Source organism: Lemur catta, chromosome 22, assembly GCF_020740605.2.
Source record: "Lemur catta isolate mLemCat1 chromosome 22, mLemCat1.pri, whole genome shotgun sequence".
NCBI classification, from domain to species: Eukaryota; Metazoa; Chordata; class Mammalia; order Primates; family Lemuridae; genus Lemur; species Lemur catta.
Window position 1 is genome coordinate 7,756,517 of NC_059149.1, and position 16,404 is coordinate 7,772,920.

Here is a 16,404-nt window from a genome sequence, read left to right on the forward strand (position 1 = left end):
GTAATAGATCTCAAAAAAAAATCAAACATTTCTGCTATGTAACTGAGGCTCTGTACCCGTTAATCATCATTTCTCCATTCCACCCAGCCCCAGCCTCTGATAACCACCATTCTACCCTCTGCTTCTATGAGCTCAGTTGTTTCAGATTTCACATATAAGTGAGAACATGTGGGTATTTATCTTTCTGTTTTTGGTTTATTTCGCTTCACATGATGTTCTCCAGTTCCATCCACGTTGTCACAAATGACAGAATTTCTTCCTTTTTTAAGGCTACGAATAGCACTCCATTGTATATAAATACCACGTTTTTTAAATCCATTCATCTATTCATCTGTTGATGAAAACTTAGGTTGATTCCATGTCTTTGTTATTGTGAATAGTGCTGCAATGAACATGGAAATGCAGACATCTCTTACATACTAATTTCAAAGCTTTTCGGTGAATATCCGGAAGTGTATTGTTAGACATATGGTAATGCTACTGTTAGTTCTTTGAGGAACTTCCATACAGTTTTTCATAATGATTCTACTAATTACATTTTCACCAACACTGCACAGGCTTCTGTTTTCTCCATAACCTTGCCAGTACTTGGTATCTTCATCTTTTTGATAATAGGCATTCTGACAGGTGTCAGATGATATCTTGTTGTGGTTTTAATTTGAATCTTCCTAATGATTGGTGATGTTGAACATTTTTTTCATGTATCAGTCATTCATATGTCTTCTTTTGAGAATTGTCTATTCAGTTCCTTTGCTCATTTTTTTTTTTTTTTTTTTTTTTGAGACAGAGGTATGGTGGAATTCTGTTGTGGATCCATCTGGTTCAGGCCTTTTTTTCTTGGAAGACTTTTTATCACTGCTTTGATCTTTCTCCTCATTATTGCTCTGTTTAGAAGTTCTATTTCTTCTAAAATTAGTCTTGGGAACTTGTGTGTTTTCAGGAATTTTCTCATTTCCTCTATAATTTCTAGGTCATATGCATAGAAATTTTCATAGTATTCACAGATAATATTTTGTATTTTTGTGGTATCCGTTGTAACTATCTCCTTTTTAATTTCTGATTGAGATTATTTGGGTCCTTTCTCTTCCATTCCTGGTTAATCTAGCAAGAAGTCTATTGATTTTGTTTTTCTTTTCAAAGAACCACCTTTTTTCATGGATCCTTTGTTTTTTTCTTTTCCATTTGTTTAGTTCTGTTTTGATCTTATTTATTTTCTTCTGCTGACATTGGGTTTGGTTTGCTCTTCCGTTTCTAATTCTGTGAGAATTAGGTTGTTAATATGTAATCATTCTTTCTGATGTAGGCATTTAAGCCTACAAATTTTCCTCTTAGTATGGTTTTTGCTGAATCCCATTGATTTTGATAGCTTGTGTCCACTTTGTTGTTCAGAATATTCCATCTTAATTTCCTCAGTTACCCAATAATCATTCAGCAGCGGGTGGTTTAATTTCTATGAGTTTGTGTAGATTTAAGTGTTTCTCTTGGTATTCAATTCTAATATCATTTCACTGTTGTCTGAGAAGATAGATGGCAAGATTTTGATTTTATTGAATTTGTTAGGACATGTTTTGTGGCCTAAGATATGGCCAATCTATGAGAATATCCAATATGCTGTTAAGAAAAATATATATTCAGTAGTTATTGCTAGAATGTTCTGTACATTTCTGTTAGTACCATTTGTTCTAGACTTCCATTTAATTCCAGTGTTTATTAATTTTATGCTTTGATGACCTACCCAACTATTACAGTAGACTATTGCCATCCTTGGCAATTGTGATTCTAGTATTTGTCTGCTTAGATCAAACAGAATTTGCTTTACAAATCTGGGGGTTCCTTTGTTAGGTGCATATATGTTTAGGATTATTATGTACTCCTGTTGAATTGCTTCCTTTACCATTATGTAATGACCATCTTTGTCTTTCTTTACCACTGTTGATTTAAAGTCAATTTTATCTGATATGAGAATGGCTCTCTTTTGGTTTCTATTTGCCTAGAATATTTTTTTTTTCCATCCTTTCACATTGAGGTTGTCTGAGTCCGTGTAGGTTAGATGTGTTTTTTTGAGACAGCAGATGTTAGGGTTGTGATTTTTCATCCATTTAGCTAACCTGTGTCTTTTGAGTGGATCATTGAGACTGGTAACCTTGAATGATAGAACTGATATGTGGGATGCTGTCCTGTTCATTGTGTTGGGTAGTACCTTATTGCTTTATCTTCCCTCTTTTGCTATTGATTTATATGAGTTGTGAGCCTTATCTTTTTGATGATTTTACACTGGTGGGTATCTATTGTGCTTATCCATGTATAATGCAATTCTGAGTATTTCCCACAGGGCAGGTCTGGTCATGGCAAATTTCCTCAGTGTTGCTTGTCTGCAAAAGACTATTTCTCCATCAGTTATGAAACTTAGTTTCATAGGTACAAAATTCTAGTCTGGCAGTTACTTTATTTAAGAAGTCTGTAGATGGCTGGGCATGATGGCTCACACTTGTAATCCTAGCACTCTGGGAGGCCGAGGTGGGAGGATCATTTGAGGTCAGGAGTTCAAGACCAGCCTGAGCAAGAGTGAGACCCCATCTCTACTAAAAATAGAAGGAAATTAGCTGGACAACTGAAAATATGTAGAAAAAAATAGCTGGGTATGGTGGCGCATGCCTGTGGTCCCAGCTACTTATGAGGCTGAGGCAGGAGGATCGCTTGAGCCCAGGAGTTTGAGGTTGCTGTGAGCTAGGCTGACGCCACAGCACTCTAGCCCGGGCAACAGAGTGAGACTCTGTCTCAAAAAAAAAAAAAAAAAAAAAAACAGTCTGTAGATGGAGCCCCAATCCTTCTGGCTTGTAAGGTCTTCACTGAAAAGTCTGCATTTAGCCCTATGGGTTTTCCATTGTAAGTTAGTTGTTGCTTTTGTCTTGATGCCTGTAGAATTTTCTCCTCTGTTGTGACTTTGGCCAAGTTGATTATGTGTCTTGGAGATGTCTTAGATTCTATAAATCTTCCCAGAGTTCTGTGACCATCTTGTATCATGATGTTTGAATCTCTGGTGATACCAGAAAAGTTTCCCTCAATAATTTTCTTAAATAGATTTTCTCTTTCTTGTTCTCCCTGAGGGATACCCATAATTCATTTTAGTTCACTTTGCATAATTCCATATTTCTTGAAGTGATTTCTCAGTCTTTTTGCTTTTCTCTGGTCTCTTTGTATGACTGGATTAGCTTAAAGGCCTTGTCTTCAAGCTCTGAGATTCTTCCCCTTGCTATAGTCTGTTGTTGAAGCTTTCTGCTGTGTTTTAAAATTCCCTAAATGACTCTTCCATTTATTTTAAGTTCTCTTATATCCTTTCGTATGTTGTCTAGCTCTTTAGTGACTCTTTCATTGATATCCTGATTTTTTGTCTTCTTTTAACTTTCTGTTCAATTCCATTCGTTTGCCAGCCATATTCTGAATTTCATATCTGACATTTCAGAAATTTCCTTTGGGTTGGGTTCTGTTACTGAATATCTATTGTTATCCTTTGGGGGAGTTGAACTAGCTTGTTTTTACATGTTGCTAGAATTTTTTTGCTGGTTTCTTCTCATCTGAAACCTCTTCTCTCAGCTCAGGGCCGATAGGTTTGCAGCACACCTGTTTTCTTGGGAACTCTCCTACATTGTGAGGAGGAGGAGACATCTATATGTAATGCTTTTGTGTCTTACTCTGGAGGATTGATCCAGTGGGAGACTGGCAGATGCACTGAGAGCCTGTAACAGAGCCGTTCTCCTTCATTGTCTCAATCCCCTGTGGTTTTCATAGTCCAAGCTGATGCTGGAGGCTATTCATTTGGATTGGTATTAGTCCCCAGACTACTGTTGGAAATTCAGGCATGGTGCTGTGCAAGCCCCTGTCTACAGAGGTAGGTGGCATGACCTTGACCAGCACCTGGTAGATGGCAGGACCTTCTCAGGTGCCTTGGTGCATCATGGGACTTTGGTGGGTGCCTGGACAGGTCATGGGACCGGATACAGTGCTGGGGGATCTTTGTATGGAGTGGAGGGTTGGTCCCTAGGCCACTGTTGGAAGCTCAAGCAGGGAACTTCCTGAGTCACCCTCCACTGCGGTGGGCATTATTGGATATTGCTGTGTCCAGGTCTCCCTATGGTGGGGAAAGTGGCTGTTTGGAGAGGCTATGTAGGAGCTAGCCAAAGGTATCAGGACTGTGTGACCTGCCACATGGCCTGCAGGGTAGGGAGCATGGTCTGCCAGCGGGTGCAAAAGGCCAAGAGATGTGGCCCATCACAGGTCGCAGGATGTGCAGGACTGTGAAAATGTGGTCCATCCATTGGTATGTTGGGCTGGAGTGTGTGGCTGCTGTGTTGAGCTTGGGCCTGTGGAACTACAAACCTCCACATAAAATGCAGGGTCAGGGCACTTTTTCCTCTGGTCGGCATGTGGGAATGCATGGACATGGGCCTTGATGGTGTAGTGCATGGGTTGGGGGGATTGCTCCACTGGTGTGGGTGTGGGGCTGTGGGGGATGGCCTGCTGGATGACCGGGACTCTCTCCCCACACATGTCCTGCCAAGGCTACTACCATGGGATCCCCCTTGATCTCTGTGTGAGTTCTCTGGTGGTGAGGGCATGAGAATGCATCTGCTCTCCCTGCTTCCTTCCCTGTCCTGTAAAGGGTGATATAGGGACAGCCACAGTGAAGCTGATCCCTGTGTAGACCAGGAGCTCCAGACCTGAGAGCTCAAGAGTGGCATTAGCTACAGTGACCTTGGAACTGAGAACAGTGGATCCCTTCTGAGCCTGCTGTCTGATGCAAATTCAGCCCTGTGATGGTAGGGGGAGCTCCCCACAGCTTGACTCACAGTGTGCACATGGGGAGTGTGGGGCCCTAGGCCTCTCTCCTTTATCCCTTCTCCATGTGTAGGGCTCTCCCCCAGGTACCTTCTAGTCTTGGTGAGTGGAACTCCCCGTTCCCATCTCCTTCACTCTAAGTGTCTCCCATGATCTGCAATGTTCTCTCCAAAAGGGTCCATCTGTAGGTTAAGCATATATAGCATTTTTCCATCCTCTCCCAGAGAGCTGCGAGTATGAGGTGCTTGTGGTCCACCATCTTGCCCCCCGCCTCCTTGGTGGTTGAGAGTATTGGCTCTGGACTCAAATTGCCTAAGGTGAAATCCTTCAGTAGCACTTAATCATGCTACCTTGAAAGAGTTACTTACACTTCCCATCTTATGTTTGATTTGTTTAATGGGGATAAAAATAATATCTACTTCACTGGTTTGTTTTGAGAATTAAGTGGAATAATTCATATAAAGCTCTGAGAATAGTGCTATTATATGAGAGTTTATATGGGTCATTACTTAACGCTGAAATCATAATGTTTGGCTGTGAAGCAATACAGTCATTCCTATGAGAAACCGCTGAACTTTTTCTACATGGGAGTGACTTGAAACTATTCGTCACTCTCACTCAACAAAATGTTTTTGATCAAATCATTGTGTCTTTGGTAACTTCAACTAAACAATGAGAACAGTAAAGGCAGCAAAAACTTGGATCCATGGATATGTTTCAGAAATCAAAAGTATTTAATATAATTAATACTAATACTTAATATCAGTTAAAATAGCTTCCAAATTTAAAACAATTAAGGACATATGGAAAGATTGTACCTCAATTTGCTTCAGACTAGGATTTTAGGAACTACAGATTTAAATTATTAGCAAAAATGAAATATTACACTTAAATGATTCATTAAAATAAACTATAAATTTGTACTTATTTATTTAGGTATAGGGATTATCCAAATTATGTGGGAGCAATATTTCATGGGAAAATGTGTGTTACGCATTATTCTGCAGGAATTGCATTGGTATGTAATTATTTAATCTTGTTTTTTTGAATGTACACATTTAAAAATAATCTAACTGGATAGCATGTTTTTAATTGTTTATTTATATTTGCATTTAGAGATTGCATTTGTTTTTCATTATTGTTAAAGTTTTAAAGTATGGAGAAGGAAGAATATTTTGTAGAACAATGATACTGTTGCAATTCACTATGTTTGAGAGTTAAAGTGGGAATAAAAATTTCATAAATATACCTGCATTGCTCAGCACATAGAATAGTGATCATAAAAATTATTTGTAATGAAATTTCTTTTTTTTCCATTATATTATAGGGGTACAGACATTTTCGTTACATGAAATGCATTTACCTTGCCCACACCAGGGCTGCAAGTGTGTCCTTCCCCCGTACAATGTGCACCATTTCCATTTAGCTGTGAATTTCCCCTACCAACCCCCGTCACTCCCCACATACACTTTGGTTTAGAGTTTACAGTCCCACCAGCAATGTATGAGTGTTCTTAACTCTCTGCATCCACACCAACATTTGCTGTTTTGGGACTTTTTTTTTTCAGCTTATTATGGGGGTACAAAAGTTTAGGTTATGTATATTGCCCATGGCCCTCATCCCCCCCGAGTCAGAGCTTCAAGCGTGTCCATTCCCCAGATAGTGCGCATCGCACTCATTATGTAGGTATACACGCATCCCCTCCCCCCACCCCCCACATCTGCCCGACACCCAATTGGTGTTATTCCCAAATGTGCACTTAGGTGATGATCAGTGAAAACAATTTGATGGTGAGTACATGTGGTGCTTATTTTTCCATTCTTGGGATACTTCACTTAGTAGAATGGATTCCAACTCTCTCCAGGAGAACAAAAGAGATTCTATATCACCATTATTTCTTATAGCTGAGTAATACTCCATGGTATACATATACCACATTTTATTAATCCACTCATGTATTGATGGACATTTGGGTTGTTTCCACATCTTTGCGATTGTGAATTGTGCTGCTATAAACATTCGGGTGCAGTTGTCTTTTTTATAGAATGACTTTTGTTCTTTTGGGTAGATGCCCAATAATGGGATTGCTGGATCAAATGGTAGGTCTACTTGGATCTGTTTAAGGTATCTCCATATTGCTTTCCACAGGGATTGCACTAGTTTGCAGTCCCACCAGCACTGTATGAGTGTTCCTGTCTCTCCGCATCCATGCCAACATGTATTGTTTTGGGGCTTTTTGATAAAGGCCATTCTCGCTGGAGTTAAGTGATATCTCATTGTGGTTTTGATTTGCATCTCCCTGATGATTAGAGATGTTGAGCATTCTTTCATATGTTTGTTAGCCATTCTTATATCTTCTTTTTGATAAAAGTCATTCTCATTGGAGTTAAGTGATATCTCATTGTGGTTTTGATTTGCATTTCCCTTATGATTAGAGATGTTGAGCATTTTTTCATATGTTTCTTGGCCACTAGTCTGTCTTCTTTTGAAAAGTTTCTGTTCATGTATTTTGCCCACTTTTGAATGGAGTTGTTTGATTTTTTTCTTGCTAATTTTCCTGAGTTCTGTACAGATTCTAGTTATTAGCCCTTTATCATATGTGTAGCATGAAAATCTTTTCTCCCATTCTGTAGGTTGTCTGTTTGTTCTAATAGCTCCCTTGGCTGTGCAGAAGCTTTTTAATTAAATCAAGTCCCATTTATTTATTTTTGTTGTTGCTGTGATTGTTTTGGGGGTCTTTTTCATAAATTCTTTGCCTAGGGCCATGTTATAAGAGTTTTTCCAACATTTTATTCTGTAATTCTTATGGTTTTCATGTCTTAGGTTTAAGTCTGTGATCCATCTTGAGTTGATTTTTGTGAGAGGTGAGACGTGTGGATCTTATTTCAGGCTTCTACATATGGCTATCCAGTTTTCCCATTGATTGAATGGGGACTGTTTTCCCTAGTGTATGTTTTTGTCTACTTTGTCAAAGATCAGATGACAATATGAGGATGGTTTTATATCTAGGTTCTCAGTCCTATTCCATTGATCTATGTCTCTGTTCGTGTGCCAGTACCATGTCATTTGTGTTACTATAGGCTAATAGTATAGCTTGATGTCTGGTAGATTGATGCCTCCCAAGTTCTTCTTTTCGCGTAAGATAGCTTTGGCTATATGGGGTCTTCTCTGGTGCCACACAAATCATATAATTATTTTTTCTAGATCTGTGAAAAATGATGTTGGTATTTTAATAGGGATTGCATTGAATCTGTAGATCACTTTAAGTAGTATAGACATTTTAACAATATTGATTCTGCTGTTCTATGAGCATGTTAGGTTATCCATCTTTTTACATCCTCTGAAAATTCTTTTCTCAGTGTTTCTCAGTTCTCCCTATATAGGTCTCTCACCTCCTTAGTTAAACATATTCCTATATATTTTATTTTCTTTGACGCCATTTTGAAAGACATTGAATCTTCAATTTCATTCTCAGCTTGACTGTTATTGGCATATATGAAAGCTTCTGATTTGTGTGCATTGATTTTGTATTTTGAGACTTTAATGAATTCATTTGTCAATTCCAGGAGTCTCTTGGTTGAATCTTTGGTATTTTTTAGATATAATATCATATCATTAGCAAAAAGCAATAGTTTGACTTCTTCTGCCCCCATTTAAATAACCTTGATTCCCTTCTCTCATCTGATTGCTCTGGCAAGGACCTCTATCATTGTTTTGAATAGAAGTGGAGATAGTGGGCGACCTTGTCTGGTGCCAGTTCTAAGCAGGAACGCTTTCAGCTTTCCCCCATTCAATATGATGTTGGCTGTGGGTCTGTCAAATATGGCTTTAATAATTTTGAGGTATGACCCATCTATGCCTATTTTGTTAAAAGTCCTTATAATAATAGGGTGCTGAATTTTGTCAAATGCCTTTTCTGCATCTATTGAGAGGATCATATGGTCTTTGTTCTTGCTCTTATTTATATGGTGAATTACCTTTATAGATTTGCATAGGGTGAACCATCCTTACATCTCTGGGATGAAGCCCACCTGATCCTCATGAATTATTTTTTTTGATGTGGAATTTAACTCAGTTTGCTAAGATTTTATTGAGAATTTTTGCATCTATTTTCATAAACAAGATTGGTCTGTAGTTTTCTGTTTTTGTTGTGTCCTTTCCTGGCTTTGATACCAAGGTGACACTTCGATTCCTTTAGAGAATTTTTCATTCACTTCCTGCGTTGTTTTTGTGTCTTCTTTGTGTTGGGGTCTATTTTCTCTTGAATTTTATTGAGCTTTCTTACAATCCATATCCTAAATTCTTCATCTGTCATTTTAACCATTTCATTTAAGTTGGTATCTGTTGCTGAGGAGCTAATAATTTCTTCTGATGGGTGACTTTTCATTCTGATATTTCGTTTCCTAAGTTCTTCTGATGAGTCTTTCTCATCTGGCCTCTTGGTCGAGAGCTGGGGATGCTAGGGTTTGGTTATGGCCCTTTCTCCAAGTCCCCAAGAATTGTTCCCTGACAATGCCAGGGAGAGGAGTGCTGAATTACCTTAGGGGTGTTTCAGCCAGTTGGGTTACCTCTACCTGTTGTCTTCACCACTTCCCAGTGGAGTGGAGTGAATTTGGTTCCCCAGCTGAAGCTCCTAGGTAGTGGATTGTACTTTTGGTTACAAATCCACTGCTCCCTAATAGCTTATGATGGAAGGCACTAGGTTTAGCTATGGGATTATTCCCATTCCCACTATTGTTGATTGTAGCTCGTGTGGAGGAGCCAGTTAGTGAGGTAACCTGTTGTGTTTGTGGTAGGTTCTGGTCCCCCACGTAGGCTATAAAAATGCCCCAAGCTTTGGGAGCAGTCTTGTAGCTCTCAGAGGTTGCTTGGACCCTGTCTCCCTCCTGGAGTTGGGGGAAGAACAAGATAGATCATAGCTGGAGTGCAAGAGCCCGGGTATGTAAGCATGTATGGGGCTCAGAGGTTGCTTATGTCACCTCTAAGGGAGCTGCTGATGTGGAGTTCAGGGCTTTCTCTCCAAGCTTGGAGGACTGCTTCTGGCTGGGAGGGGCCCACTCATGGGATTGCTGAGGTTTCTAGCCAGGTTTTTCCATCCCTGTCCACAAACCCAGGCACTTTCTCGTCCAGTCCGTCTGCTTGTGTTTCCTCTCTGCCCAACACAGGCTCTTGAGCTTCCCCACAGTTCATGTGTCTAGCCCACCGGCATGTGTCTCTGCGTGTTGCTGGTAGATAGGTGGATCTCCAATTGTGCACCCCTTTTCTGCCACTAGACCCTAAGGCGAGGTGGGTGGGCCTCTCAATCCCCAGAAGTCTCTGTCAGGGGGACCCTCCCTCAGGGCAATAGTGGCAGCTCAAGGAACTCTTGGATCAAGCTGAACTCCCTATTAAAGTGAGTGGGGTTGGGGATAGCTGCTCTGATTCAGCCTGTGGCACCAGAGGCATTCGCTTGCCATGGGAACCAGTACTTAGGCGAATTGGGTCACAGTGGCACATCAAGCTACATTATGGTGGTTCTCTGGGGGGAGATGGGGTGGAGCTCACCCACATAACCCTTGTCTGTTGTGTTTCTCCACACCGTCTTGATGGGCACAGGCTCTCACTTGCCACCTGACCCTGGAACTGGGATCTCTCCCCTACACCTTCCTGCCCTACCGTCTGCACCATCAGCAGGTGAACCTGCCAAACAACTATGGGCAGGAAGATCACAAACTGAGGTTGTCCTGCTGGCTGGGGGTGCAAACATATCCCTAGCACTGAAAGCAGCTCACTCAGCACAGAGAACTTCAGTGACTGCTATGGTTTGGAGAAGGGGCTGCAGACTTCCTGCACCACTCTTGAGTTTGAGGAGGGCACCCATCCGCTATCCTCTCCAAGCGGTGGCTGCAGCAGTGCAACCATCCTCCTTTCCCAGCAAACATGGCAGCTCTGCTGACCGAGGCAGGCTTGGCTAGAAGTGTGCTCCCGTTGCCGGGAGCCAAGTCACTCAGTGCAAGGTGCTTTGCTGGGTGCTATGGGGTGGGTGTGGAACATGGTTGCAAGCAGCTTCAGCCAGAATTACTTCCTGAGATGCCAGGAGTGGAGGAGGTGCACAAGAGGAGGCATCCAGATGCAGGAATGCAGGCTCTCTGCTCTAACGCAGCACTCCCCTGTAGGATGAGCACCCTGTGTCCCATTCCTAGCCTGAGACACCAAGGTTGGTAGGGGGGAACCCCTTACTCTTTTCCTGGGCTCCGGAACTCCCTGGAATTAGTTCCAATTGATTTCCCCTTTCTATCCTCCTCTCTCTCAGCTGCTCAGTTCCTTCTGGTGGTGTTCCCACACTCCACTGGTGTCTGTCCCCGTGGTCCACTTCTGAGCAATAATCACTCTCCACTCTCCTCAGTCCAATCCTCAACTCCTGCTGGGATGATCCAACAAACTTTGTCTCTAGTTGGCCATCTTAGAATATTTTTAAATTCATTGACAACATCTTTCTCAACTCTCAGGATATTGTCCCTTAGCTGGGCCACAAGTGAGTCTTTAGCCAGTCATTTTACCTTTTATTAAGCCAGCTGCTTCTTGATTATGGACAGGTGATAAGTAAATCTTATAGTAATGAAACAATTTCCATAAATACTGTGCCACAAAATGTGACCCTGGTCAGAAGTGATACTGTGTGGTGATGTGGAAGCCATTCTGTAAGTACATGATTGTGGTGCTGGTGGAAACACTACAGAAGGGCAAAGAAAATCTATACCTGGAATATGTGGGGACAGGTCATCACCCCTTGAGCGAATGAATGGCCCATTGCAGTAACCCTGTCTCCAGTTGACTGGCTAATCCAGCAGGGACATAGTGCCGTGGTGGGGTCTCCTGATCCGCAGGTGGGATGTTGATGGCAGACACGGTGCTTAGTTGTGTAGAAAGCCATGTCAGTTTCAGTAAGAGGAGTTTGTTGAGCTCATGTAAAGCTGCCCTCTGCAGCCATGGCGACTTCAATTCATTGGTCTTTTGAGTAAGCACTGAGGTGTCCAGGGAAAAATGAATGTGATTGACATTCACTGAGTGGATTTTGCCGACCTGATGTTTGAGGCTCTACAGAGGATATTGTAGGATAGGAGAGGTTTATATACTTATATTCTTATCTTTTCCTTAGACTTCCTTGTAACCAACAAACCTTATTCTTTCCCAGTTTCTGACCACCTGGTGAACCCATTGTCAACTGCCCGTGAATCAGTACCTCAGGCCGTCTCTTAGCAAAGTGGACAACCAGAGGTACTGCCTGGACTTATGCCCACTTAGTCTATTCACTAAGGCAGTGATACCACTTCTGGCTGCTGCTATCATGTCTTGCCCATACAGTCATAGGCCAAGTCCATGCTTTTTCCTCCTCTTTTAACAACGGGTGTCTATTCAGTGTCACAAAGAGCAATTGAGTTGTGGGAGAGACAGCAAAGGGAACATGTTGGTACCATGGGAGTCTGAGATACCTGCTTGTGCAGTTTACTTGTTCTTTCTAGACCTGTCCAATGTGGTGTTACTGTGAACATCCACCTTTATGGTTTGTGGATGAAACAACATCTACATTATGATGAGACATTTGGGTGATGGCCACTTTGTGCTAATGGTCAGGTTGTCAACCTTTACTGAGGCAAGTGTCAAGCCGGGAGCTGCTAATGTAATAACTGGCAAATGATTCAGAGCGGCATATCCAAACATGGCGTATGTTGCAATGATATCCAAATAAGGCCATCAAACATAGTTCCTCTTTTGTTGTAGGGGGCTATGTAAAGTACATAAACTTGTCTAATTTTAGAAGGGATACCCTGATATGTCTGTATCCCCAGGAAATTAGCCACTGTGGTAGGCTACTGAACTTTGAGAATTTATCTCCAACTTACCAGCATGCAATTATTTGACTAAAACATTTGTGATATGTGCTGCTTCCTGCACACCAAGCCTAGTAAGCATGTTGTCAGCAAGATAATCGAGCCAGTGTGATGTTTTGTGTGCTGTACAATAAAGGTCTCTCTGGTCTGTATTGTCACAGAGAGCAGGAGAGGACGGCTGACATAGCCATGAGGCAAGGTAACTGATCCCATACCACTACCCCCTTGTTGTAGGCAAACTGCTCTTGATTGTTTTTGCTACTGATGGATAAAAAGGGGGGAATTTCTAGGTCATTTGCTGCATATCAGTTGCAAGAGGCTGTGGTGATTTACTCCAGTAAAGATACCACACTGGGAATTGCCAGTGTGATTGCCATCACCACTGAGTTAAGTTTGCAATGATCTACAGTCATTCTCCATCTTTCATTTGGCTTTTGTGCCAGGAAAACAAGCTAAATGATGACGTGATACATACCATTACTCCTACAACTTCAAACTTTGATGGTGGCACTAAACTATGCAATTCCCCCAGGGATGTCATATTACTTATGATTTATCATCTTGGGAGCGGTTTCAGGACCTTCCTGTTGGTCTTTCTGTCTCACAATAGCTCTTGCTACATTGGTCGGGGACCAGTGTGTGCTAGTATTTCTATTCCATCCATAATTCTGATATTTGGAAAATAATATAGGATGTATCTGCAGTTCTTTTGTATTCACTGTTAGATGAACTTGAAACAAGACCCTGCTGACCACCTTACCTCCATAAGCCTCCACTTTGACCAGTGGACTAAGGTGATACTCAGTTTTCCAGGGTAACTTCACTTCTGACTGTGAATACAGTAAGCCCCCAAAGTCCTAGATACATTCTTTTCTTGTGTGCACAGTCATTCTAGTCAATGGCCATAGATCCCTCTGGAGAAGGCTTGAGGGAATAGGCATAGTTTCATCTACAACTGCATGGCAGGCTTCTTCCTCAAATGCACTCTCTTCAGTCGAGAATCTCTGAGGTTGTGAACTGGTTTAGGTCTGGGAATCTGTGTCACAGCAACTCATGTTAAGTTGTTGCCACAAGACCTAGAATGTCAAGAACACCGTCAGTGTCATGCCCATATATTTTTTCATTTTTAGGGTCTCTGAAATAATTACCACAATCCCTGTGGGCCAATATACTTTGATCATGTCTAAGTCCCTCTAGCTTATTGTGGTAATTGCAACTACCATGTCTCTGTTAAGCCCTGCCACATGGCCTATACCACTCCCAGTCCCATTATTCTCATTGATTTCAGAGAACCAAGTTCCATTGCACTATCTTCCACCATCATCCCCACTCTGAAAAATACAATCACTCAGAGATTTCTGGTGATATCAGTGTGCCTTTCACCGAAATATTTCTTCATGTCTTGGTGAAGGAGGTATCCTCCTAGCCCTCCCTGGAGGTTTATTTAAGGATAAGTTACCCAACGAGTTTCATGGAATGGATTCACTCAATGTTGCCATATTCCTGAAACTCAGCACTTCTTAACCATACAGTATGCCAGGGTAGTTCTAGTATTTTGACCTCCCCGACAGTAGGCTACTATTAAGTCCAACTTCAATTAGCCATCCTGGTAGAATACTAACATGACTTCTGCTTTTACTCAACACATAAAATAATAAAATCCCAGGCGAGTCACCCATTTCAATAAATTTATTCCAGTCCAGTCTTCTATTTTCCTACTCTTTGATCAATCTCTTTCAAAGTATAAATTAGCCCCTCCCAGAGCAGGACATTTATATTTCTCCTTCAAGACCATGTTGGGATTCAATTCTTAATATGGATCTGGAGGCAATGAGGGGTAGTGAGACAAATGTCCCAGGTATTGCCATTAGAATTGTTTGTTTCTTTAGTGCACAGGCTCTCTTGTTGTTTGGAGAGAGCTTCCTCTGCTGGCAAGGGGAGTACAGGGCTATTTGTCCATGTTGCTCTAACTGTTCCAATCCCAAGTTTCAGATTATGATGATTTCCCTACCTAATCTGGGGGATTTGGGCTTGGTCCTCAGCCATGTCAGTCCACAACTACAGGCGATGAGGAGTTATTTTAGTACTGCTGCAGAAGTGTCTGATCACCTATTTGCATTTTCAGTTGCTCATTCACAGCTTTCCTTTTCTACTGTTCATTATGTGCATCCTTTACGGCTGTCATAAGAAAACAATTAACACCAAAATCTTTATTATTGCTATTGTCACCTTAGCAATTAAGTGTCTTGATATTCCTGACAACTTGGCCCTCTCCTACCCCTTATCCTATGCCAGCGTTGGTGATAATTTGAGAAATCATGATGTCATTGCATACCAGGAATCACCAGTATCCCATTTCTCCTCAGCAAGGGCGTTATCTGTACATGTGTTAAATACACGAGCAGCCTAATCCAGGAATGTTATCTACAGGATCTGCTTTCTGTGGTTTCTCTTGACACCAGTCACTACGTCAGTGAGGGTCCCAGCAGGCAGTGGACAGCACAACTTAAATTGGGTAACTTGGTTATGTGGCCACTTCAAGAACTGGGAAGAGATCACATGGACTATTTGAAATGAATGTCAGAGCTATTGTAAGAAATTGGGTGAATTGAAGATTATAGTCCATGTATCTAAAAGTCTAATGTAAATTTTCTTCATCAAAAACAGCCCTTTTGTATAGTTATGGTAGCTACCTAAGAAGTATGTTAGGTGTTCAATTGTTAAATTATGGCAATGCTTGGCATAGACTCATTACGTTTGCAGTTCAGTAAAACTTAATACCAAGAGTTTCAGCTGCTCAAGGAACTATATCTCCCTATTCTTAAGAGTTTGACAAAATAATCAAAATATTCATAATTAGAAAAATAGTTTTTACCACCCTTCAATGAATTGTCTTTTCTCTAATTTTTTTTTCTTGTTGTTGATGTTATTGTTGTTGTAGTATCCCAAGGAGTCAACTGTGGAGGCCTTTTCAGTTACTGTGACCCAGCTGCTGGCACTCAGTCTGGGAATATCATATGATGACCCAAAGAAATGTCAGTGTTCAGAAACCACCTGTATAATGAATCCAGACGCTATGTAAGTTTTTTAAACAAATTTATTTGTTAGTTATGTTTGTTTTGTTTTAAACATTTGAAGAGAAAACTTTTGGTATTATAGCACAACTTAATTGTAAATGTGCCATGTTCACTACAAAATATAAACATGTAACTTTAAATGTAACAGTAACATGGAGGAAGGTTTACCATTAAAGATAGCCAAGGATAACAAACCCAATCTGCAATATTCATTAGCAAAATAATTTTCCTTAAGATGTGTATTTTATAAACACGCTTAGTAAGGACCTTTAAAAATATGTCAGAAGGCCATAATAAGTGGCCTTTGTTTTAGACAAAATCTTTTATTTTGATTTTAGAATAGTTTGATGTGAATAAATTAATACCCAAAAGAATAAGAAGTCCTAGTTGGAGACCAACATTCAATATATAATATTTTTCCATTATTGAGATACTTCACTTAGGAGAATGGTCTCCAGTCCCACCCAAATTGTTGCAAAAGGCATTAATTCATCCTTTTTTATGGCTGAGTAGGACTCCATGGTATACATATACCAAATTTGATTAGTCTAAATATGCATATGCTATTTTAGTTTATGAGAAAGAACTTTACTTTTGAAAGCAGTTTTGAATAGAGCTAC

General features: G+C 40.9%; 1 protein-coding gene across 2 annotated transcripts in view; it reads left to right on the forward strand.

Moving 5' to 3' along the window:
- LOC123626630 (disintegrin and metalloproteinase domain-containing protein 32-like) overlaps positions 1-16,404 on the forward strand; it is a 96,973-nt gene that overhangs the window by 24,632 nt on the left and 55,937 nt on the right. For both annotated transcript variants that reach the window (XM_045535776.1, XM_045535777.1), the window contains exon 6: positions 15,649-15,785. In XM_045535776.1, coding sequence (XP_045391732.1) covers positions 15,649-15,785 — 137 coding nt within the window. The remainder of the gene's footprint in view (positions 1-15,648; positions 15,786-16,404) is intronic.